Source organism: Amphiura filiformis, chromosome 12 (assembly GCF_039555335.1).
Source record: "Amphiura filiformis chromosome 12, Afil_fr2py, whole genome shotgun sequence".
Classification (NCBI taxonomy): Eukaryota; Metazoa; Echinodermata; class Ophiuroidea; order Amphilepidida; family Amphiuridae; genus Amphiura; species Amphiura filiformis.
The window spans coordinates 58,544,025-58,567,219 of NC_092639.1; the positions used below are offsets into that span (position 1 = coordinate 58,544,025).

Genomic DNA, 23,195 nt, shown 5'->3' on the forward strand with positions numbered 1-23,195 from the left:
ACATGAATCGGAACATTTATCAGATAAAACTTTTATTTATTTATTTGCCCCGGTCGAACATTAAGCAGATTGTAGTACGGTATTATTGAAAAGATTAGAAATAATATTCTTCTGTGTCATTTTCTTTTCGTCACAGGGAGAAGAAGGCCCACAAGGACCTCCAGGACTAGCAGGAGAAAGGGTAAGGTTTAACTATCAAATTTCTGTTATTAAAACGTGATCATTTGTGGATAGAGATTACCATTAAAGTCATTGGTAGAGAAAGACATGGGTTATTATAAAAACATTATCACGGAACGTCATTATGCAAAATAAAAAGGCCATAAAAAACACAAGGGTGCAATCACGGCAGTCGCGTTAAACTATCAAAATGCAGCAGTACAGTAAAAACACGTAATCGATCGGGATAACTCAGATTCCTTTGCAAGGTGTGTATAAAAATATAAAACACATAAATGTGCCACGTGAATTCGTTAAAGAGAACCTAACGTTATGAACAAGGACGACGGGAGCCACTATCTCAGTCACGTATATGATCCTCCACTGAGTGACAATTATACACCCTCTGTGGTCGGAATTTGTCCAACCAGAAGAAAGGATCATCATCAATATTCGGAAGATGTTTTTCGTTCATGAAAATCGATACTGTCAAACAAGTGAGTAAATTTTGGTTTCATTTGCAGTAATCTTCACGTGTATGGGTTATTACAATTTTTAACAATTGTTTTCTCTTTTTTCCCCCTTTTTCTAGGGAGCACAAGGAGACATCGGTCCAAGAGGTTTCGGGGGACCAAAGGGTCCACCAGTAAGTGTTTGAAAAATGTTCAATTGTTAAATCGTTTTGTTGAAAAGTTAACCATTTTTATCTCTCATGTCTATAATGCAAAAGGCATGCGTATAACTGTGTTACAAGTGAGATTGCGTGTCAATGGCATAAGACACGCAAAACCTAATTGGGGAGAACTTGTTTCTTTATTTTAATAACGTTATGTTCTTTTCAAATTGCAATTTATTACAGGGACAAAATGGTCAAAATGGTATACCAGGCTTCCCAGGAGCGAGAGGCGAACCCGTGAGTAAAATAATAATACTTTCAAAGCGTATGATCTTTTCAGAGCCTGCAATGTCATCTCTCTATCGTGCCATTCGATAGTATCATGAGGTGTGGTATTTCAAGGAATAAATTATAGCCTAGGGTGTATCTGTTGTTTTTGCTTTGCTTAATTTTGGTTTGGTAGCTCTTTAGTTGCAATTTTGAAGCAACGAAAAGATTATTTACATAATAGAATGGTTCGCATAACGATGAATAAAAAGTCATAAATCACATGCTGGGAATAAAATGGAAAATTTGCAATACTTATTTATTTTAAATAAATATCATACATAATGTACTGTTAAATTATTGGGTGTACATAACAAGGAGTTGCACTGTCCAGAGCTGTAACTAAAGCTACAACTTGTGTTTCTCATTTCTAGGGATTCGAAGGAGCTTCTGGCCCACCTGGACCTGGTGGTGTTGTTGGACCTACAGTAAGTTATGATTTAATGATATTTTAATAACAGCATGTACTAATCATGCTTGTGCAACTAAAACAGTTACACAATTAAAAGTACAAGATGTACAACGCGGAAATACCAATTTGAATAAAAAGAGCTCATTATTTGTACAAGTCAACCCATATAAAGATGATGTATGGCTGTCCGCTATTTTGTTAAACCTAAATTGGAACTTTCGTTTCGCTTTCCTACGATAATATCAAAGCTTATGACACTTAAATTTCCTATCGAAAGAATGAAATGACCATTTGCGACCATTTTCATTTTATTTACCAGGGTGCACCTGGAGAGAAAGGACCAGCCGGCAGTCGTGGTTTCCCGGGAGCGCAGGGCCGCCCAGGAGAGGCTGGTCTGCCTGGAGCTGACGGTACATCTGGACCCCCTGTAAGTAGTATTCTGCTATAAGATTTTACTTGTTATTTATTTGTTATAATGTTATCCTGTTCTGTGGATTTAAGACACATCAATCAGTTGGAACTCTGCTCTAAGTGCTCTTCCCATGATGCTTAATTGCTTAAAGTTCTGAAAAGACACATCAATGGGACTATGGTGTAAGTAATTAACCGAACAAATCCTGACAATGGTTAGTCCCACTAAGATTTAACCAAACAGAGACAATTTACAATTAAATGTTTTCATTTTGCAAAATATGGATGATTTTATATGTTAAATTTGATCCTCTAGGGACAAGATGGACAGCCAGGATTAACAGGACCCGCAGGACCCCCTGGTGAACAAGGATTTCCCGGCGAAAGAGGTCTACCCGGACCAACGGTAATATCATAGTCAACAAGCATTTATTTGTGTCGGATTAGATCAATTAAATAATGTAACTCTTGCCTATAATCATAATCATATTGGACATAATATATTCATTAACAATTATATGTAATTCAATTAGGAGTATCAAGAAAAGGAATTTGTTTAAACGACGTTTTCACGGCTTACATTTTGGACTGTTCAGTGTTTGTGACCTGCGACCCGCATTCACGGGTGCAAAGTGAAAGGCATATTGTGTGAAAGGTATTCGTCTATTGTAAGACGTCATAATTATTCATTTTTGTGACATATTGATCAAGAGCGTGTCTTACTTACTCCGTTATAGGCTCTTGGCTCTTCAACTCTCTTCACGCGGGTGTCGACTGCAGACGACAAGTTTAAAAAAAAAATTCAAAATTCAAAACTTTCAGAAATGTAAATTTTCATGACCATATTTGCAATCAGCATGAAAAATGCATTAAAATGAATACAAACAAGCCTAGTATTGATTCAGTAGTTCTTAAGATAGATCTTGATATTTTGAGAAAATATTTCAAAACTTGAACTTTTTCCATTGAAACGCATGGCTAGCATGCAGAGCATTAATAATAACTATGCATCATTATGTGTTGTTCATTTTGTAGGGCCCTGATGGTGATAAGGGTGATGATGGTGCTGTTGGTGCAACAGGACAGCCGGTAAGTGTTGTGGAACATCTTATATATAAAAAAGATAATAACACTGACTTAAGTTTATGGTAGTTGGATATTATAATAAAAATGCAAGGAACGAATCCATCTGAAGCATCACAATAGCAGATGTGATACATGGCATGGATTTTATACCCAAGCTAGCTTTCCCCTCAATTGCGAAAGTCTATTATGTCACTATCTATTCCATTTATGTGTTTATTACTTTCAACATTATAACATGACAACATTTATGTTATGTTTTGATTTCAGGGTCCACCTGGAGATAGAGGTGGTTCAGGAGATCCAGGCGCTCCAGGATTAGTGGTAAGTTTGTATAATTAACTATTATTAGTTCATCATGATGATTAGTGATGATATACGATTCAGTGGCCCAATGTTCAACTTGACAGGGATAACTTTTGTTATTTTCTTTCAAAAGAATAAACAATTCTCATCAGGAGGTCTTCGTTAAGATAGCAAAGTATTGTTATAATTTTGCTAAATTTGGAATGGTATCGTACTCAAAATCGAGTGTTATAAATATTTACATTGTATTTACATCTTTTAGTACCATACAACTGCAATAAATAGCACTGCACCAAACATTGTGTAAATATGCATCTCTACGAAATACGCAACTTGACACCTGCCAGTGGCGGATTTAGAGGGGGGCGCACCCGGCGCGCGCCCCCTCTATTTTTTGCAGATCGGCGCCTGACTCTGTGTATTTTTGCAGAGCGGCGCCTGACTTTGTGTGGGCGCCGAGCCGTGGCGGCGGCGGTGTTGGCTCGGCGCCCCCTCTATTGAAAATTCCTGGATCCGCCCCTGCCTGCATATCTGTTGAGCATGAACATGTATTTTGCTTCTATTCCAGGGACGAGTTGGTGAACGTGGTCCAATTGGCCCTCCAGGAGGAAAGGGTGACCCGGTATGTATCAATGTGATTTCTATCTTATAATATTACAATCGCCCATTCAGCGATTTGCTTAGTGAACTAGAACACCCTACATTTCATCAAAATCTGGATTTGTGCATTTTTGGAACAAGTAAGTCGATAGATGTGCCCCTGAAGCGAACTAATGACAAACATGAAAGCATTATGATATTAGGATAAAATCGGACATCAAATTTGATATGGTCTTGAAATTGATCATTGTATGAAAATCAAATGCGCTATTCTTGTGTTGGCCAAAATATATCTCTGACATGATAAAACTGAATTATCATTATTATTATCAAAATATAATTATTACAGACGTATACTCCATGGCTATTCATCTAGTGTTGTCTGTAACGACGATGGTCAATATTTCATAAAGAAACAAACTGCATCTTTTAATGTTTCAATGTTTTCTTATATTTCAGGGTGAAGAAGGCCCACCAGGACCAACTGGTCGAGATGGACAGCCTGGACCACCTGTAAGTCAAATTCATTAAACTATTAGCATGGTGATGCTTCACCAAAAATGGTGAAAGTAGAGATTACCTTGATGTCTTCTAGTAAACCAATGCTCTTTCTTCCTAATTCAATGTGGAGAACAATCCTGTTGTCAGCAGATCCTCAAGACAAAAAATATTCGAGGATCTCCTGCAATACTTGAATCCGTCTCAATGTCAACATTTGGGTTAATAAATTCGTGTAAAACTACACAGAAGTAGTTAGCCCATAGATATTTTATTGAAGGAACGGCTTCATTCCATAAAGCTACTTAATTCCGCAGTGGAGTCTCTGTTGTGAAATTTGTTTGCGGATGTGCCTTGTCTCACATGTTATGTTGATTGAAAATTGAATAACATATTCGAAGACCAAACCTGCAACAGTGCCATATAAATTATTTACAACTACATATTCAACATTAATAGACATACTACACTATTTGCTTAAAAATCCTTAGTAAATGAATTTACTAATAAACAGCATTAAACATGACGAGAAATTTTACAGTGTTATTTTGCCTAATATATTATTGGTTTCTTTATTTGTAGGGTGTGTCGGGTCCTATTGGGCCTCCAGGACCTACTGGTGAAGATGGTGAAAGAGGTGATCAAGGTTTCCCTGGACAAAAAGGACAGAAAGGTCTTAGAGGAGAAGAGGTAACTATTATTGTGAAGAAGGGAGCAAAGCAGAGGATGTTTAAAGACATTCCCACAACCCAATGGGGTTTCTGACCTTGTATGTCTGGCTTTTGTACACATGTGGTACAGTTGATCATACCTTGCATTGGGATTGTGTGCAAATATCTGATGTTTTCATCCTATTATTTAACATTCAAAACATCGAGACTTGGGAATAAAATTAATGCAGTGGGACAATATGAATGTTTCCTGTAAGAAAATCAAATATCAGTCATAAGTCTCAACTATTAGCTCGTTGGCTGCAGTTTTAAAATTACCATTTTGTGTGTGTGGCAATGGGGACTTTGCCTAAATTATTTATATTGATCAAATTTCCCAATCATAGTGCATTGTAGGAATGCCTTTTAAGCCTCCTCTGGGAGCAAAGAAAATATGGCTGATGCGGAATTCGAACTAAGGGCAACATTTAGAATGTTACTTTTAAATTTTGATTACTAAAAAGGGAGCTAAAATCTATAGATGCAATAAAGCTTATAGGCCAGCCAGGTCTTAGATTTATTTTTTGGCTATATAACCTTGTGTACGAGCTTACATTGGGCATACTTATGGAAGGAATAACCGTCTGTCCAAGGCGCTACAGATCAGGAAAAGCTTTGAAAAGTGGTGTAATTTAAAATTCGAATCTTACTCAAGCACATTGAAAAATGACTACATTGGGTACTAGTAATTCCAGTTGAGTTGAACCCATACACCCTCTATGGAAGCCATGTCATGACCTTAATCATCTACACAGGGAGTGTGAATTTCAAATGGGATTGCCTATATGGCTAATTCCATTTGAAATCTACACCCTCTGTGTGGGAGATTCCTCCAGGGGTGTATGAATTTCAACATGCCTCTATTCATACCTGTACTGAAGGTTAACGTAAGAATTATATATTTTTAAAGTTAAATACATCGAGTTCTATACATTGAGAACTATTTATGTTTTGTGCACATGCTCATTCTTTTATTTATTAAAACGTGAATTGAATACATAAAATGAATTGAATATATACATTGGATTTGTCTGACCTAACTTGAATGTGAAATAATATCTTGGATTTTTCTAGAAAGTGAATTGAATACACTGTGGCTCTCTAACATTAATAAGAGATCCTGAAATGAATTTATTGAGTGAATTTAATACACCTTTTGTATATTTCTTTGATAATCACGAGTCATTTTGTAAATATTTTTTTTATCTAGACAGAACATTAATTGATTTCTAATTATTCTAGGGCATGAATTCAAAATCCGAACTATATCTTGCTAGAATTGAACACTATACTTAGGATCTTTCTTATCTTTCTAGAACATCAACGTATACCCGGTCTTTACCTTTCTAGAAGTTAACTTATTCCCAAACTTTCTTATCTTTCCAGGGTCCAGTTGGTAACTCTGGAGATCGTGGTCCATCGGGTGAACCTGGTCAACCGGTAAGTAGATTATAATAATTATATAAACATGTGACCACCTCGTGATTTTTGTATATGCACTGTCTATGTATTGATATATACGTAGATCTACATCTGATCGTAAAAATCATCAAAATTCAGATTATGGTCCCTTTATCATAATTTATTATAGATGTATTTTTACTTAATGCCCAATTAGTCAAATTTGCAGAAGTTCACCGTAGGGATCGAGGCATGTAGCAACACGCAACTGTTCTTCGCGTGTACTGCTGGTCGATAGTTTCAAATGAAACCCTTTTGAATACTCTTATTGTTGTCATTTTGTATTACTTTTTCACGAAGTCTTGTTTTTTGTTTTGTTTTATTTTTACAAGCGATGTGTATTTATTTGTTTCACATGACGTTTGATTATTATTTACAATAAGAAAATTTAACTCTGATTTTTTCCTGTAGGGAGAAGACGGTGATCCAGGCGTACCAGGTGACATTGGTGTTCGTGGAATAAAGGTATGTTAATAAAATTATAATTCTTGAATCCAATCATCATCCTAAAATCATCCAAGAATAATATAAATAAATAATAGTAACGTATTCACAACTTTTATATTTGTTAAGTAGTAAAATATCAGTAACTTCTTATTTTAAGAAGTATAAGTGAGATTAATGTCAGGAAACATTATGTCCTTCGAATAATATGAAGTAAAACCACATTTCTATAACAAAAACGTTCTCTTCCATGTTTTATCTTTTCATTTGCCAGGGTGAAGAAGGTCCCATAGGAATTCCAGGACCATCGGGTCCAATTGGTTTACAGGTAAGTCAACAACACACCGTTTGTTTCGTAGTTTTACAGGATCCCGTATGCGGCGACATTCAATCGTAAATTCGTTGGAATGATTATTGCATAATGCCGAACAACAATAAAAACCGTTTAACTATCTCTATCTATCACTTGAATTGCTGTATGGTCTGCGTACTAGCCGTAGCCTTCAACATAAAAAGTCCAATATCGAGGAGCTATCTCAAGAGCCTCTGAGCCAATACTAGGCTTGTTTGTACTTATTTTAATGCATTTTTCATGCTGATTTCAAGTATGGTCATGCAAATGTACAATTAAACAAAAATGAAACTTGTCGATACCCACGTGGAGTGAGTTAACAAGAGGCAGAAACTGCTTTTCACTGTAACTTTGTTGACAGATTAAAACAATATATTTATTTATTATTCTAGGGATTGCCAGGACCAACAGGTACAAAAGGTGACGTCGGTGATCCAGGTCAAACTGTAAGTATATTGTGCTCTTGTATTCCCTTTGTCAGATGTTAACATATGAATAATATTAAGGTCCGATTAACAGCCTCGGACCACGCCTCTTTAAAAATCAATATTAGATCTAAACTGAAAATAATGATAACAAAATTAAAAAAGAGATTGTTGTTTAATTTTTGAATTTCTTATAATTTTTCGTGACACGTTTGTTTCGTGGTAACATTTTAACTAAAATTACTGAAACCCTTTAATTATGAGGAGACAAAAGTGAAAGACATCGTGGTAGTCTTATTTGAGAAGGTTTAATTTGGATAAACATTGGTGGTTGAAATCGTATATATTAATGTAGTGACAACATTTTTTCTTGTAAATTTACAGGGATTGCCAGGACCAACTGGTAGACCAGGCCAACAAGGACCACCAGGAGGATCGGTAAGATACATCTTTCGTAAAACAAAACGGATCAAGAATATGAGCGCGCAAAACCTGTCCTAAACTCAGGAGTCATAATGTTCCTTTTCGTTGTGATATTATACGTGTTATAATCATCTATTAAGATCGAAGGCTGAAATCACCTTTTTCAAGTTCAAGCACAAATGCACAACAAACACTGTTTATATTAAGTCAACAAAATTTACATCATTGATGAAAAGTAGAGTATGATTGAAAACTTAAATGTATGCAATTAATGAATTACATTGATATACAATACAACGTTCACTTATGTGACAGTCTTTTTGTTGCTGATTAATTTCAGTTCCAAACAACTCTCCGAAGTAATTTATAATCTTATGGAGTCCACTGTAAACTTGGAGACATCTGACCTACCCGTAGTATACTAATTCATTACAAACTTCACCAATCACTCCTCTCTTCTGGAAACACTGAGTTTCCACCCACTCTTGTTTTACGCTCTCATTCACCAGATACAGACATATTCATTTTGTAAATCTGCACACTATCTTCGCTCAGTGGTTGTGATTTAGTGTCTTACTACCTAAAATATCTAATTAATCCCATCTAATAATAATTAGACATTACCATTTTACATACACTGTCTGTGGAGCTCTCCTTCAGGATTTTTCCATGATGTCATTCACTGAGTAATGTAAATATGGGGATTTCCCAGTATAAGAATAAATTTGTCTTAAGTCATGATTGAAAGTAACTATTGCATGATTGTATTTTGAGGTTTATTTGCTTCATCAAGATCACTGCATGTACTTCGTTATTATTATCATAATTTTTCTAATTTCATACAGGGAGGAGAAGGAGCACCTGGACCACGTGGTGATGACGGACCATCAGGACAAAAGGTACATTTTGAAACATCAACCGATATGCTAGAATGATTATTTGGGTCGAGCCATGGGGTTGAGCATACCTGAACAAAGAAGTAGTATTGACAGCACAATGAATTTCCTCAGTCACATCTACCAAGTTATATCACCAGATCCTGCAAGTTCTCAAATCCATGCACTGGAGTTTAATCCTTTAATTACCTTTATCTTGCTGCATATATTGAAATGGGCTTTATGTACCTGTTTGTTTGGGTGTAGTTATGTGGGTAGTGGAGGGGTGGGTGGGTGTGTCAGGGTAATTAGATTTAGATGCGTGTTTGAGCTGATGATTTCTTTCCCAGATGTTTTCAGTGGTGTATGCGGAGTTGGGTATGTGAAGTGGGATATGTGTGGGGGTATGTGTGTGTATGGAGTATATGTTGTGTGAAAGGATGTGTCTCTCTGAATGACTACACTTGTATCAAAATAATAAAGAATATCTGCTATTTTGTTTTCCGTCACAGGGAGAAAAAGGAGATTCAGGAATCCCTGGAGGCATTGGAAGAACCGGACCACCAGTATGTATTTCACTCATGTAGTTGATAATTGGCTTAATTGATAAATTATGTAAATATTTGCCATGTTAATTTGACTTAATTTTCCCAATCGTATTTTTCACAAGAGTCAAGAAGGAAAGGAAGCGTGGGGTGCATAAATATTAAATACATGATATACTTAATATTATTTCGTTTACACGTTTTTCTTTTTCTGTTTTTCAGGGACAAAAGGGAGATACCGGTGTAAAAGGAGAACCAGGAAATCCTGGTCTTCCAGGCCCTGAAGGACCACGTGGACCAGAGGGACCTGAGGGTCCAAAAGGACATCAAGTAAGTGTGCATTTATAAACTTGTTCTAAGAACATTAATCACTTTCTGGTTTTGCTGAACTTGAATGATCCTAACCAATTGAAGGCTACAATTATCTAAATTTCTAATAAATCTTATCTTTCTGTGCATTATTAACAAGCAGAAAATAATGTACTAATAATTTCTCTTTTTCATTATTATACAGGGTCCATTTGGCTTCCCAGGAGAGCCAGGTGAAGGTGGTGCCCCTGGTGTTCCCGTAAGTATTTAACACAAAATTAGAACCTCTTCTCATGGGATGTACATTAATCAGGATCAATCATGATTTCAGAATTGTCCTTCCTTTCCTGTATATAATATTATATACAGGGCTTCAAGCGGCCCTATATTTCCTATTTTCCCTATATTTTTCCTATATTGTTTCAAAATGTCCTGTAATTCCTATATATTTTTCCAAATTTAGGAAATTATCTTCTTTCAGGCAGTAATTTTCAGCAGGTAGATTATGCTGGCCTCTATGTTTGCCCAGTATATTATTTATAGACATCACACATGATACCAGTCCAAAATGATGCACACATCATGCAAAAATTAAAGTATCTGTGGGACTTAATATTTGCCCTATTTTTTCTTTCTTACTTGAAACCCTCAGTATAGGAAAATAATCGTTCAAAATTCTGGACCTGTCATGTCTTTGTGAAAAAATCAGTATCTATGATTGTACAAAAACAACATTGTTTTGCTGCATGCATTCAGAGGGTAACCAAAGGGCAGAGTGCGTCGGTGAATCACAAAGCTGGAAATGTATGTCAAATGGGCCCTTTTGGATAGGACATAATTGCCTTCTCGAACCCTTAAAGATGGCTATGCACCAGACTGGTTGTTGTAAGTGTAACCTTGTACATAGTTGTTTCTACATGTAATACCATTATTTGCTCTTGTTTCTAGGGGCAACTCGGAGAAGCAGGTTTGCCAGGAGAAGATGGAGATCCTGGACCACCGGTGAGTTGATGAAATATCAGGAAGAGTTCTGGGAAGAACTCATGCTCTTTTAATTTTTTTAAATCTGACTCACGTTTTGTTGTGAATAGTGTAAAAGATTATGTTGTCAATGACATGCTCGTGAATATTATTTGGTTGCAGAGTACTCACACAAAATGTTAAACATATAATTCGTGCAATACATTCTTTTAAAAAAAATAACGATATTTAGGGATGAACATTTCATACTAGTACTCGCGGATGCCAGACATTATCATGATGATGAGCTTTTTTCTTCTATTAACAGGGTCCACAAGGACCACCTGGAGACATTGGAAGACCTGGTCCTCGGGGTAAATCGGTAAGTTGAATGATAAATTTAAATGCTATATTATTGTATTTGATAACTCGAAATGGTAAAAATGTAAGATTCTGAAGATTACATTGGTTTCATTGTCTTTTTCTCACTATCATTGTTTTAATAAACAGGGTGTTCCTGGTTTGGACGGCATGCCTGGTGATGGTGGACCAAAGGGTGACCCTGGTGACCTCGGATCACAAGGACTTCGAGGCGACCCCGGCCCACCTGGACTACCTGTGAGTGTTATCAAGTTATACTTATTCTATTAATTCCTCAATAGTTCAGTTGTGTAGCAAGAGTATCAACCATGTTAACAATGTTTATTTGATGTAGAGAACGTTTTACTTTCAAGCTGGCAAAAAAGTTTTACTCAACTTTGGGTAATGATAATATTTTTTATTGAATTACAGGGCCCAGCTGGACAACAAGGACCTAGCGGTCCACGCGGATTCCCCGGACCTGAGGTAAGTACATGTCTTCACTAAGAACCCTTATCAATGAACTACTTCAAAGCCCCAGTTCAATAGCACTCATTTAGCAACCCTAGCTTCAAATGTGATTTTAAGTTGCCGAGTATGAGTTTTTGTACCCAAATATTCAAAGGTCATTCTATGGATGTACAAGCATATTGAGTTACAGAACTGTGTCCTGATAGATGAGCATGATTAGAATCCTAACCAGTGCTTGTTATACCGCCTTTATCTAATTTAATAAATGGTGGGAAAATGGCTATATCTTGATTTCTCAAATCCTTTGCGAAGAATCCAAAACTAAGTAGGCGTAGTTTGAGTGGTATCTTGGTGTTACGGATGCCGACTGGATTCGGGTATTGCCAAAATTGGGCCGAAATGACTCCGATTTATACATCTACATTTTTTACTCAGTAATGTTGCCAAAAGCTATAACCTGACTGAAAATAGAATAATGACGACCGTTTAATGTATCAAAATATTTTTTGACTTCATGGACTTTTAAAAAGCAGGCAATCGTTGTGATAATTATCATACCATTTACGTTAATAAAGTGTGTATGTGCTTGTAGACTTGTTGTATATAAATCTTAATTTAATATTATAATTATTTATTGATAGGGAGATGCTGGTGACCAAGGCCGAGCAGGACTAACAGGACCTATGGGACCACAGGTAAGATAATAGGTTGAATCTGGTGACTAAAAAAGAAAGGCTTATTATTGGCATAAAAATCGTGCCAATGTGTTATATGGCAGCATTGGCAGGACTTACATTAGCTGACGACCTAATACTTTTACTATTGTGCGGTAACAAAATGATCTGATCTATCAGCGGAGACCAGTAAAACTAGCCTCAGCAATCATCACGATATGTACATATGATATAGTTGGGAGTTAAAATTTTTCAGGGTAATTTGTTTTACATTTTGTTCATGGTTTTAAGTTCCTGTTTATAAAATATAACAATTTCATGTTATTTTGATTGGAAGGATTGATATGAATGTTCTGTTTATTTGTGTGATAGGGACCACTTGGACCACCAGGACAAAAAGGAGATGATGGACCACGAGGCCCCAAGGTAAGGCAATAATATCAATATGTATAAAGATGCAATCTCACTTCAAAGTTGTGTCTAGTCTTTAAAAAGCGGGTTTTAGTATGTTGACTCATTCATGTTTAAAAACATTTAGGGGGCACGCAGGATCACTCAAAGTGGGAAATTGTAGACATTGATTTGTACTGTATCTTTAAAAGTAATGATGGTAAGTACATGTATACTTTTTCAGAAAGGAAATGATACAAGGAATCCAACTACTGAGCTATAGCACGGTAGTTTTTGAGAAAATCACCACATTTGATTTTCGATGCCAATTGTTTTTTGTCTACCATAACAACTTATTCTTAATTCCCAAATAAATGAAAACTTACACATAGTTATGTTCTAAAGACATTAAACTAGAAACAGCTTAATCATAGTTTTGAAAAATAAAACGGAAAAGAGGCAAAATTGATCGTTTTGAACGAAGTAAAAATTCTCAAATTACAAAATGCAAGGTTATTTTAATTTTAGTCCGTATATTGAAAGCCAGATTAAACCAATAGTGATTGAACTCGTTGTGGTTTTATAATTGTCCAAAATAATAATCTGAATGTCCGAAATTTCATGCACGTTTATTAATATGAACTAAAATCGGTTTATTATCCAGATTAGTTGTATTGGAAGTGTTTGTTTTTGGTTAAACATTTTGTTGTTTTTGTACTTTTCAGGGTGATCCAGGTCTTGTGGGACCAAATGGACCAGTAGGATCAGTAGGAGAAAAGGGAGACAAAGGAGATTATGGAGAGTCTGGCCCACGTGGTCCAAAAGGCGATTCGGTAAATATTGTGTTTCATGCCTTATTTGTTGTTGTTTAAGATGTTTTACTGAACATGTAATGACGTACATCTTTGTACAAAATGTCCTTTCTTGATTATATTTCTATCTGTCTGTTTTTTCCTTCAGGGACCAGAAGGACCAAGAGGACCAATGGGACCAGAGGGACCACCTGGAATTCCTGTAAGTCACAAATTCTACACTTGAAACAAAGTGAACTTGTACTATCGGTAATACTATCCTTACTGTGATATTTTAACTTGAGTTTTGAATTTATAAAAGAGCTACAACTTTTTAAATGTCTTCAAACTTAATGCCCTGTTCAGAAAGTGCAATATGCATAGCACTTTTCGAATCAAAAGATACATGTATTTACTAAACAGATTGTTACACGTATCACGCAAGAGGATCAGTTGAGCAGGATTGACAGTTCGTTTCCTCTTCGGGTTTGCAAGCATGTATTGTTACGTAATATTATGCAGCTTTCAACATTAGCATCCTAAATTCAGATGAATATTTTTTTCATTGGATTTTCTATTTTTATGTATACAATTTCAGGGTCGTGAAGGTCCAGCTGGCCAAAAAGGTAGCCGTGGTGATTCAGGTCTGAAGGGTGATAGAGGACCATCGGTAAGTTTGTATTGCATTGATCATCTACACTGATACCATAGCTGCCACTCACTGATGTAAATTATGTCTGTGCGAATAATACTACTGAAGTATGTTCTTAATCATAAGTAAGAATCCTGGTCTACTGCATCAAATGCTTTCTAAAAATCTGTAACGATTTACGATAATAGCCGAGACTCCGCATTACAGTTGTGAAAGACATCCAGCAGCATAATGATGTGTTATGCCCGGGTGTTATGACACCAGATTGGTATGTTTCAATTCGGTAAGACCCTTATGACAAGATGATATTTTGTATCTAGTTTTAGCCCAATCTAGAAAGATAATGCGTGTGACTCTGCTAGTTTTGAAAGATGTCAAGCAACATAACATTATGACTCCAGTTGGCATGCTACAGATATGATGTTACAATGTATCTATTTTTAGTTAAAGATACTCAATTTTGTGGCTCCGTCTTCAGTTCAGTAAGGATACTTTTGAAACAATAATCTTGCTCAAAGAGATCCTTAACACCCCGGCCTAGTTTGTCCTTACTTGAAAAGTTCGATGCTGCAAGCCAGTTTAATCTAATTTAGAATTATAAACACATACAGTTATCAACATTATCAAAAAATACTTAAAAATGTTTCTCCTTTGTCTTCTTACAACAGGGAGCTCCAGGACCACCGGTAAGTTGCTCGAGGTTTCCTTTATAAATAGTTTCCTTATTTTTAATGTTTTGTTTCTGTTTGCATGTGCGATAATAATAATTATTCATTGGTGATTGTTAATGTTAATTTTTAATGTTAAAAATTAAATAATCTAAGAACGTTTCTCATTCTTCTTATTTGCTTTCTATTCCTTTCAGGGACCAGCTGCAAGCACAGAGGTAAGTCGGTTTTTCTTCAGCAATCATTGATTGTTTGTATGCTCTGCGTACTGGCCACAGGCTTCAACATAAAACAGTCCAAGTTTTATGATATTTTCTCAAAATATCACAAGCCATCTCAATAACCAATTCACCAATACTAGGCTTGTTTGTACTCATTTTAATGCATTTTTCATGCTGATTTCATGAAAATACAATTCTTAAATATTTGAATTTTTAAAGAAAATTTGAAAGTTGTCGTACACCCGTTTGGAGATGATTGCGGCTTAGAAAACCTTGTTTTTGGGGTTGAAAAGATTAAATCATGTGATCTGCCAGAGACACTATGTTATAATTTGCCTACAGGTAAATTGAGAATTTCTGGCCAAACTGGAACATGCACTGTATTTATGGCGGAGCCACTAGCGTTCATAGTGTTCCAGTTTGGCCAAGAAATATTTAATCTACCTGTAGTATAATGCGTCCCAAATGTAAACAGTTAACATCATAGGTGAATTCATCTATAGGTATGCTTCAAACTTATATTTTGCCTCTTAAATCAAAATAACATAATTATAATTATCTTTGTAAAACAATTCCACAGTTCTAGTGGCATAGCCCTGACTTTTTTCCGAAGGGGGGGGGGGGCAACTCTCAAGGGGGAAAACTTTGACAAAAATGGGCTACAAAGTACATATAGGCCAGAAATCTTTTTGCGCCTGTCATCCTTAATAGGGACATGTCATGATGTCACAGAGGTGGCAGCTGGCCCCTGGCTACGCCACTTTATATCTGGGACATTGGGATCATGACCAATCACGATCCAATAGCGATATGATGGACGACTTGGACAATCTCAATTGAATAGTATATACCTATTCGTAAAACTATTTCAGGTCCACGATCTAGTTGAACTTTGTTTTTGGAAATTTGGGACATTGTATTGTAATCATTGTTTGCAAAGAAATTATGGGTTTTTATAAATATCTGTAATGGCAAAATGTTTTTTATTTCAGTATTTGCAAGCATTACTGGATAGAGGTATCTTGAGTGTTGGTGGTCGTGGACAGTATTCTCCGTCCGGACCAGCACCAGCAAACGTAGATCCCGGACCTGGACTTGGTGTTAGTGAAAGCAGCTTTAGTAATGTAAATAGTGATCCTAGTTTTAATGGAGGTGTCAGGAAAAGACGTCAAGCGGTTGTTATTGACGGCAATGAAATCAACGATCCCCCTGGTTTTGATCCTGCCTCCGATCTCCCTGATATCTTCGAAGATCTTCCAGAAGCATATATCCAAGCCTTAGAACAGTTATTTGGGTCTCTTGAGGACCTCAAGACAGAGGTACATCAGATTAAACGCCCTGTGGGCTCAAAGGAGAACCCAGCAAGAACGTGTAAAGATCTATGGCTATGTCATGAAGATTACGAAGATGGTGAGTGGATAGCAAAAATTGCACCACAAAAAGTGTGTTTAGGAATAACACTTTTCGTGCACCACGTTTCTAAACATGTTTGCTTCCTAAACATCAATGTCAAATTCCAAGACAACATGTGTTAAGATCCTAAACACAGCCCATCAAATTCCTAACATGTTTAAAAACGTGGTGTAAGATAGTGTTTAGAAAAGTGTTTAATTCCTAAACGCGTTTTTTTGCAGTGTATGTTTGTATGTTTGCATGCGTAATGTATGTATGCGAATGGATGGATAAGATGTGGGATTTTAGTAAGAGTGGCAATTGCCCTGATGCAAGTCGTTAATATACCGGGTGTAACATATTCCTTCACTTCCACAGAATGTGAAGTTGTACATTTAGTATGATCTTAACTTTATGATGCATGCGTAAAAGTCATATTATAACATTTGCTGAGGAGAACGCCCTCAATATTTTAAAAAGTCCGTTTTTTTACATGATTATATTGCACTTAATTAAACTAACGTACCCTGCAAAAAATCAAGACTATAGGTGCTGTAGTTTGGTCAATATCCGAGATTTTGAATAAAACGCAGGAACCGTCGTTTTATTATTACGATGGAAATATTAATCGATTGCATAAACGATGTTCATAAAACAGTACGTACATGGCGTGCGGGACGGATATATACTGCGCCAATAAAATATCCTTACACTTGGTAAAAATAATCACAATTTCCAAACTAAATAATGTGACTTCAAAAAGCAAAGTTACAATCATTTGATTAGACGAAGGTCCAGTTTTAAAAGTGACAAACTGGCCTATTCAAAACTCCACTTATTACAGTGTGTCCACTCTGAAGTACAAAGTGACAACGCTCGCGTATACAGCGAGTAAACAGTGCGCGGTGCTGCGTCTCTGCTGCAGATATGCATGCTTTCAAAGTCGGCACAATGTGTGCGTCCGCGTCGGTACTTTGTACTTCAGAGTAGACTTACTGTAGACATCTGGTTTGAGAGTGGTGAATGGCTAATGTATGCGTTTGGCTTTAATTTAAAACTAAAGGAACAAAAGAAAACTGAAACAAAAGAACTGACAAATAAAGTGAAAGTTATGAAAAGTACAGAGAAGTAAAACTGAAATAAAACTGCTTTAAATAACGCTTTATTGAAGAAACGGTGTTGTATCTTTGTTTCGCTTGTTAGAATCTTTTTGCGCCTTGTATAGACCACTTGGCATGTGACGTCATTGCCCGGCAGTATGCGCGCGAATTGTGGCAATTTCCATTGTTCTTTGCCCTGCAGTGTGCGTACGCATCGTAGTTTGCTAAGGGCACATGCATTTTAAATCGCCCGCCACATGTTTCAGAACAAGAAAGCCATTGAACAGTGTAGCGGCTCGTTCAAGCATATCGACAGACGAGTCCCTCGCCTTTGTTGATAAACAGTGATGTCAAGTGGTCTATAGGCTAGTCTATTCAATTGCCTGTAACTTAACTTCTTGAGGTCACATTAGATTCAATGTGGTGCCATAATGTGCAGGATTAGATAGTGCATCTATTAAAAAAACAAATTTATCCCAATATTGTTCAGTTTGGAAATTGTGATTATTCTTCCAAGTGTAAGGATACTTTATTGGCGCAGTATATTAAACATTAAAGGATAGTTCCGTAACATAACCAACGGTGTGATACACAATGGCGACATCGGGGCTGGTAGTAAATTCCAATTTTTGCTTTACCTCAGTTGTTCGGCTTAAAATTAAAAGGGGAGATATCTGAAATAAAAGCTAACATTTTATGGCAAAGATAATATACTAATCTATTTTGTATGGAAATGTTATAATATGGCTGTAAACAAAAACTTGACATGCACTTCAGTATTCAGAGAAGATGAGCAATATCATCGGGCAAGTTGAAATGGTTGTGGTTAAGATTTGACTCACAGCAACTGTCATGACTGTTATGGTGTGCGGCAAGTAGATCAAGAAGCCAACTATTAACCCTAACCCTCAATAGTTCAACAAAATCCAAAAGCACGAAGCCACTGCGCATGCATGCATCCCAGGTGAGTGGAAGAGTACGAAAAGTCATTATACAGGCACGCTTTGGTTGGCCGCGCCAGCGAATACCCGTGGCTACCTGTCGCCAATCGAGTGGTTGGCACACAGGGTCTGTGGTTCGAATCCCTAGAGAGCAAACAAGTTCTTTGTTCATCTTCTCTCTTTACTCGCTTCATTTTTTTCTTTACCGTAGCCAAAAAGCACGTTGGGAGTTAGGGTTAAGCATAAGACCTAGCCCGGGTAGGGAGAGGTATAGGGCATAATTTATATGTAGTACAGGGTTATATGTAAATATTTTTTTCATCAAGATGTCAAATGTTTTTCTTTTCAGGTTATTACTGGATCGATCCCAACCAGGGTTGTACAATAGATGCAGTTGAGGTATATTGTAATTTTACAGCTGGTGGTGAGACTTGTGTACAGCCAGATGATGAAAGTGGTGAGGTAGGTAATGGGCATCCATGAAGACTTCCTTTCATATCATATCATACCTTCATCGGGGCTATACGTTCTAAAAAGTATATGCCCATGCATAGTGTTGAAAGATGCAGTCTTGTAAATTGATATTTCAGGTTGATATTTATCAGCTTCATCTACAGTTTCATCAGTAGAACGCATTGGTGTCAGGAGCAGATTGTTAATATATATTTTCTGCTGGACCGTTTAAAGGAGTATTTTGTGATCCTAGCGTCCTCTTTCTATGACATTTTTAGCAGATATCTACGAAAAAACTTGTCCCCAAAATTTCAGTTGATTCCCTGTTTTTTTGTGTGTTAGCGAGTTATGCATGATTATGTGTATTACATTGTTCCAGTTGTAATTTCGTTCTAACCAGAACGAAATACAAATTTGATGATATTTTTGCTTAACGAATTTATAATCTGCAAGAATTTTGTTTGTTCATAAACATTATGTAGTCAGAGGTTTCCAGTGGTATAAAAATCTGAACTTGTTTTGTGAAAAGTGAGGGGAAAAGGCTGTGGATCAGGAAATGCCCCTTTAAGAAGCAAGAACGTGTTCGTGGTCGTAATTGAACAAGATATGCTGTGGTAAAAATGCCAGCATGTTTCTCAGTCTTGACCATACATAAAATTTTCTACTCCGTAAATAACACATGTATATGATGTAAATAATTACCATATAATGTACCATATTATACAGTTATACAAGCACATAATTTGATACCACACCAATTCGAATTATTAAGTTTATGGATATTAGATTGCACTCTTAATAACTTGCATATATCAAAATAATTGTAGGCCCAACTTGCGATTTTGAAAATTAACTTGAATCATGTATGATATTGCACTGGTGATGTTATTGCACGATTGTTTTGCTGTTGAAATAATTGATTGTACCAAATAATGAAAATACCAAAAACAACCCTCACGCACTGAAACCAACTTATATTAAGCACACTATGCTGATATAATACCTATATAAACCTGTGATCCTTAATTATTTGACCACCATTTTTAAAGTGCCATTCAGAGATTTAATGTAAAGCCGAATTTATACTCTATCGACGAGCGATCAATTTTTAACCAATGAGGTAGTCGCTTTTTATTGTATTGGGAAACTTGCGCTACCTCATTGGCCAAACACGATCCTTTATCGCGCAGCGACGAAGTGTTAATGATTTTTTTTAAATCGGCTTTACAACGTTAACAAGTTTAACATGCTTTATAAAATGAGGACAAAGATGTTCGGACATACGAAAATTAATGCTTACTTCTTCATGTTTTAGGTACCCGATTTTTGCCTTCAAATATTAATTTATCAGCACATGTATTATTTATGCTTCTCAAATTATACCAAAATGAAAATTAGGTCGAATATTAGGAGTGTTCCGGTCAATTAAAATCACTGAATGGCTCTTTAATTTTGCACCAAAATGCAACTAACAGATATTTGGCATTTTCCTGTTCTCTCTCTCACCCTACAGCTGCCAATGGACTTCTATGACGATGAGACTTGGGTATATAAATTGCCATGTTTTTGTTCATGTTTCCGTCTTTAAACACACAAATTAAATCTTTCACATCATTTTGATGTTGTGCTTAACAAAATTCATAGGAATACCAGAGTCCTGTTAACATGACCAGACGATTGAGATGATTGTCTTTGCGCATTGCGAGTTTAAGCGAGTCACTATGGGGAGTAACTTTCCTACCGGGACTCCACGTGGGTTGAAGCGATGCTCCGCGAAAGTGTTTCTTGGTTTTTTTGGGCGAATCCTTACTGTCTGACATAGACCAATGTATTTGGACTCATGGACTATTAGTACATCGATTGACAGAAAAATAACAATCGTCAACAGTACACAGTATTTGTAGTTATAGATAGCGAAACAAGGTGGAAGGAAAATTTTACAAAGTCCGCACCCGTCTTCCTGAAATTTGTACCTTCCACCCGTCATGATTTGCTTTTTGCCACTTCTTGTTCTCCCTACAAATAATTCACAAACTTGTATTTTTATCCTTAACAATATGACTAACCTTTTCCCCCATTGTTCTTGATCCCCCTATTCACCTGATTGATTCATCCAATGCAATGCAACTGATACTAATACGAGGGGGGTATCAGAAACCTTTTGATACCCACTCGTATTTTATGTTTCAAAGGTGCATATTGTGATCTTTGTACCAGTAATAATTTCATCTGAAGTTGAATAATATGTTGCCACCAACATATCTGGATTTATTTATGAAATGGTTATGCTAGATTATGACAAAACATAATCATGATAATTGAACCTGTTACAGTCATTGACACTGATTGACACCAAGGTCTAGACCAGTTTAAAGTGACATTGTGAAGTTTGAGGATATGTCACCGTCATCCTACTCTGAACATTTGTACTGTATAATAATAGATTTTGTATACAAAACAGATGAAGCCAAAAGTTAGCAGGTTTCTACTTTTCTAAAAACAAACTGCGCAGTATACGAGTCAAACAAACATTATTGTGACGCCTTATAACACGTTAATGACGTTCAGGAAAGACTTCAAATTTTGTTATGAAGTAATTTTCTACAGAATTATATTACGTTTTCTATCTTAAGCATGTCATCAAAGTCATAAGTGTGTATGTGAAACACATTATTTCCATCCCTACTCCCGATTTTTCGATTTTTCGTGCGAGTAGAGGAACGACATGTCAATTCCCATTAAAGATATTGACAGTATGATAAATTCAGTTGTGGGTGATCTTGTCCCGATTTTGCGAATACAACGTATGTACGACAGTATGTGAAAATGCTATACGGCGATCACAAAATGCACCTTAGATGTGATTTTCTAACATTCTAACATAATATGATTGATGTGCCTTTACTTTATTTTTCCTAATATACTTCTTGGACCCGCATGTCTGTCCTGCTACAACCACCTGTCTGACTCCCGGTCTGTTTTTTGTGTTACATTTGAGTCATTCAAATAGCCAGCTTAAACCATGAACATGATGTAGCAAGAAATGTGTTTCAATAGGCTACATGGTGAACCGTACATTTACAAAAGGTCGTCTTATTTATTTTATTTTATTTATTCGTTATTTATTCAGGATTCTTGATTGCAAGGTTAATCTGGCTATTTGAAAGGCTTTCCTTTTCATGTTTATCTTGAATTTATTTTGTTTTGTTTTTCTTTCTTTATAAAGATTTCAATTTTAAAACATTTCTAGTTCGTCTCGTAACCAGACGTCATCAACCCGGTCATCAACTAACTCATTCCTCTATTTTTCCTTGCATGCATTTTCACTCAATGTTGACATGGTTTTCGCGCTTTAAAATTGATGCGCGCCGCGCCGTTACTATGTATAGATATAGCAATTGTTCTACAGTAAATCTAATTCATGATCACTTGTTAGACATTTTATGTTTTTTCAGTTGCGTTTCCAAACAGTCGTTCACTTACAATAGAAATCAATATAAGACTGAAAACTCGCGTTAAGATGAATTAACTATAATTAAAGACAGAGATAAAAAGAATTTATCGCGTCTGATGTCACTGTCCAATTACGATCCTTGATTGGTTTACACGGGTTAATAGCGCGTAAAGGAAGACCGATCTATCTGGTGCTGATCGGAGAAAAGGAATAGCAGCAAATGGCGAAAAATAACGAACTTTTACAAGGCAAAAAGCAGCTTTTCTAGGCATTGTTGACATGGTGCCTTCGCCAAAGAAAGTTTCCTACTCTAAAGACCTAACTTTTGAGATGGTTTGCATGTTTGAAGGTGCAAAATTAACAATAAGGCGCCCGGTTATACCGCCGTGTTCACAAAGTCATCATCACGACACTTGTAAACAAACCGTGCTCGAGTTTGATTTACAGATGACGTCAGACGCGATCCCGGGGACGCGATAAATTCTTTTTATCTCTGTCTTTAATTATATATAAGACACACAACTAACTTATCCATATGATCAAACGGAATAATTGGTCTCCCATACGAATTGCCTAGGTAAAAGGGATTTTACACTTCTCGGTGTCAAGAAGAGGGCACGTTTGTACACGTGATATTTAGTCCGCACGATATTCTCATGCGATTCACTAGCTCTTTCCATGTTCATTTACCTGTGTAAGAATGACCCTTTGG

General features: G+C 36.4%; 1 protein-coding gene across 3 annotated transcripts in view; it reads left to right on the top strand.

Annotated features, from left to right (window-relative positions):
• LOC140166495 (uncharacterized) overlaps positions 1-23,195 on the top strand; it is an 82,551-nt gene that overhangs the window by 53,640 nt on the left and 5,716 nt on the right. For 2 of the 3 annotated variants that reach the window (XM_072189975.1, XM_072189974.1), the window contains exons 26-59: positions 137-181; positions 752-805; positions 1,019-1,072; positions 1,477-1,530; positions 1,834-1,941; positions 2,242-2,331; positions 2,961-3,014; positions 3,279-3,332; positions 3,883-3,936; positions 4,374-4,427; positions 4,995-5,102; positions 6,509-6,562; positions 6,995-7,048; positions 7,302-7,355; positions 7,772-7,825; positions 8,189-8,242; positions 9,073-9,126; positions 9,615-9,668; positions 9,870-9,977; positions 10,162-10,215; positions 10,905-10,958; positions 11,245-11,298; positions 11,427-11,534; positions 11,709-11,762; positions 12,389-12,442; positions 12,794-12,847; positions 13,537-13,644; positions 13,772-13,825; positions 14,201-14,272; positions 14,923-14,940; positions 15,120-15,140; positions 16,136-16,553; positions 18,926-19,038; positions 20,543-20,575. In XM_072189975.1, the coding sequence (XP_072046076.1) occupies positions 137-181; positions 752-805; positions 1,019-1,072; positions 1,477-1,530; positions 1,834-1,941; positions 2,242-2,331; positions 2,961-3,014; positions 3,279-3,332; positions 3,883-3,936; positions 4,374-4,427; positions 4,995-5,102; positions 6,509-6,562; positions 6,995-7,048; positions 7,302-7,355; positions 7,772-7,825; positions 8,189-8,242; positions 9,073-9,126; positions 9,615-9,668; positions 9,870-9,977; positions 10,162-10,215; positions 10,905-10,958; positions 11,245-11,298; positions 11,427-11,534; positions 11,709-11,762; positions 12,389-12,442; positions 12,794-12,847; positions 13,537-13,644; positions 13,772-13,825; positions 14,201-14,272; positions 14,923-14,940; positions 15,120-15,140; positions 16,136-16,553; positions 18,926-19,038; positions 20,543-20,575 (2,484 nt within the window). The remainder of the gene's footprint in view (positions 1-136; positions 182-751; positions 806-1,018; positions 1,073-1,476; positions 1,531-1,833; positions 1,942-2,241; positions 2,332-2,960; positions 3,015-3,278; positions 3,333-3,882; positions 3,937-4,373; positions 4,428-4,994; positions 5,103-6,508; positions 6,563-6,994; positions 7,049-7,301; positions 7,356-7,771; positions 7,826-8,188; positions 8,243-9,072; positions 9,127-9,614; positions 9,669-9,869; positions 9,978-10,161; positions 10,216-10,904; positions 10,959-11,244; positions 11,299-11,426; positions 11,535-11,708; positions 11,763-12,388; positions 12,443-12,793; positions 12,848-13,536; positions 13,645-13,771; positions 13,826-14,200; positions 14,273-14,922; positions 14,941-15,119; positions 15,141-16,135; positions 16,554-18,925; positions 19,039-20,542; positions 20,576-23,195) is intronic. The other variant, XM_072189976.1, reaches the window with a different exon arrangement.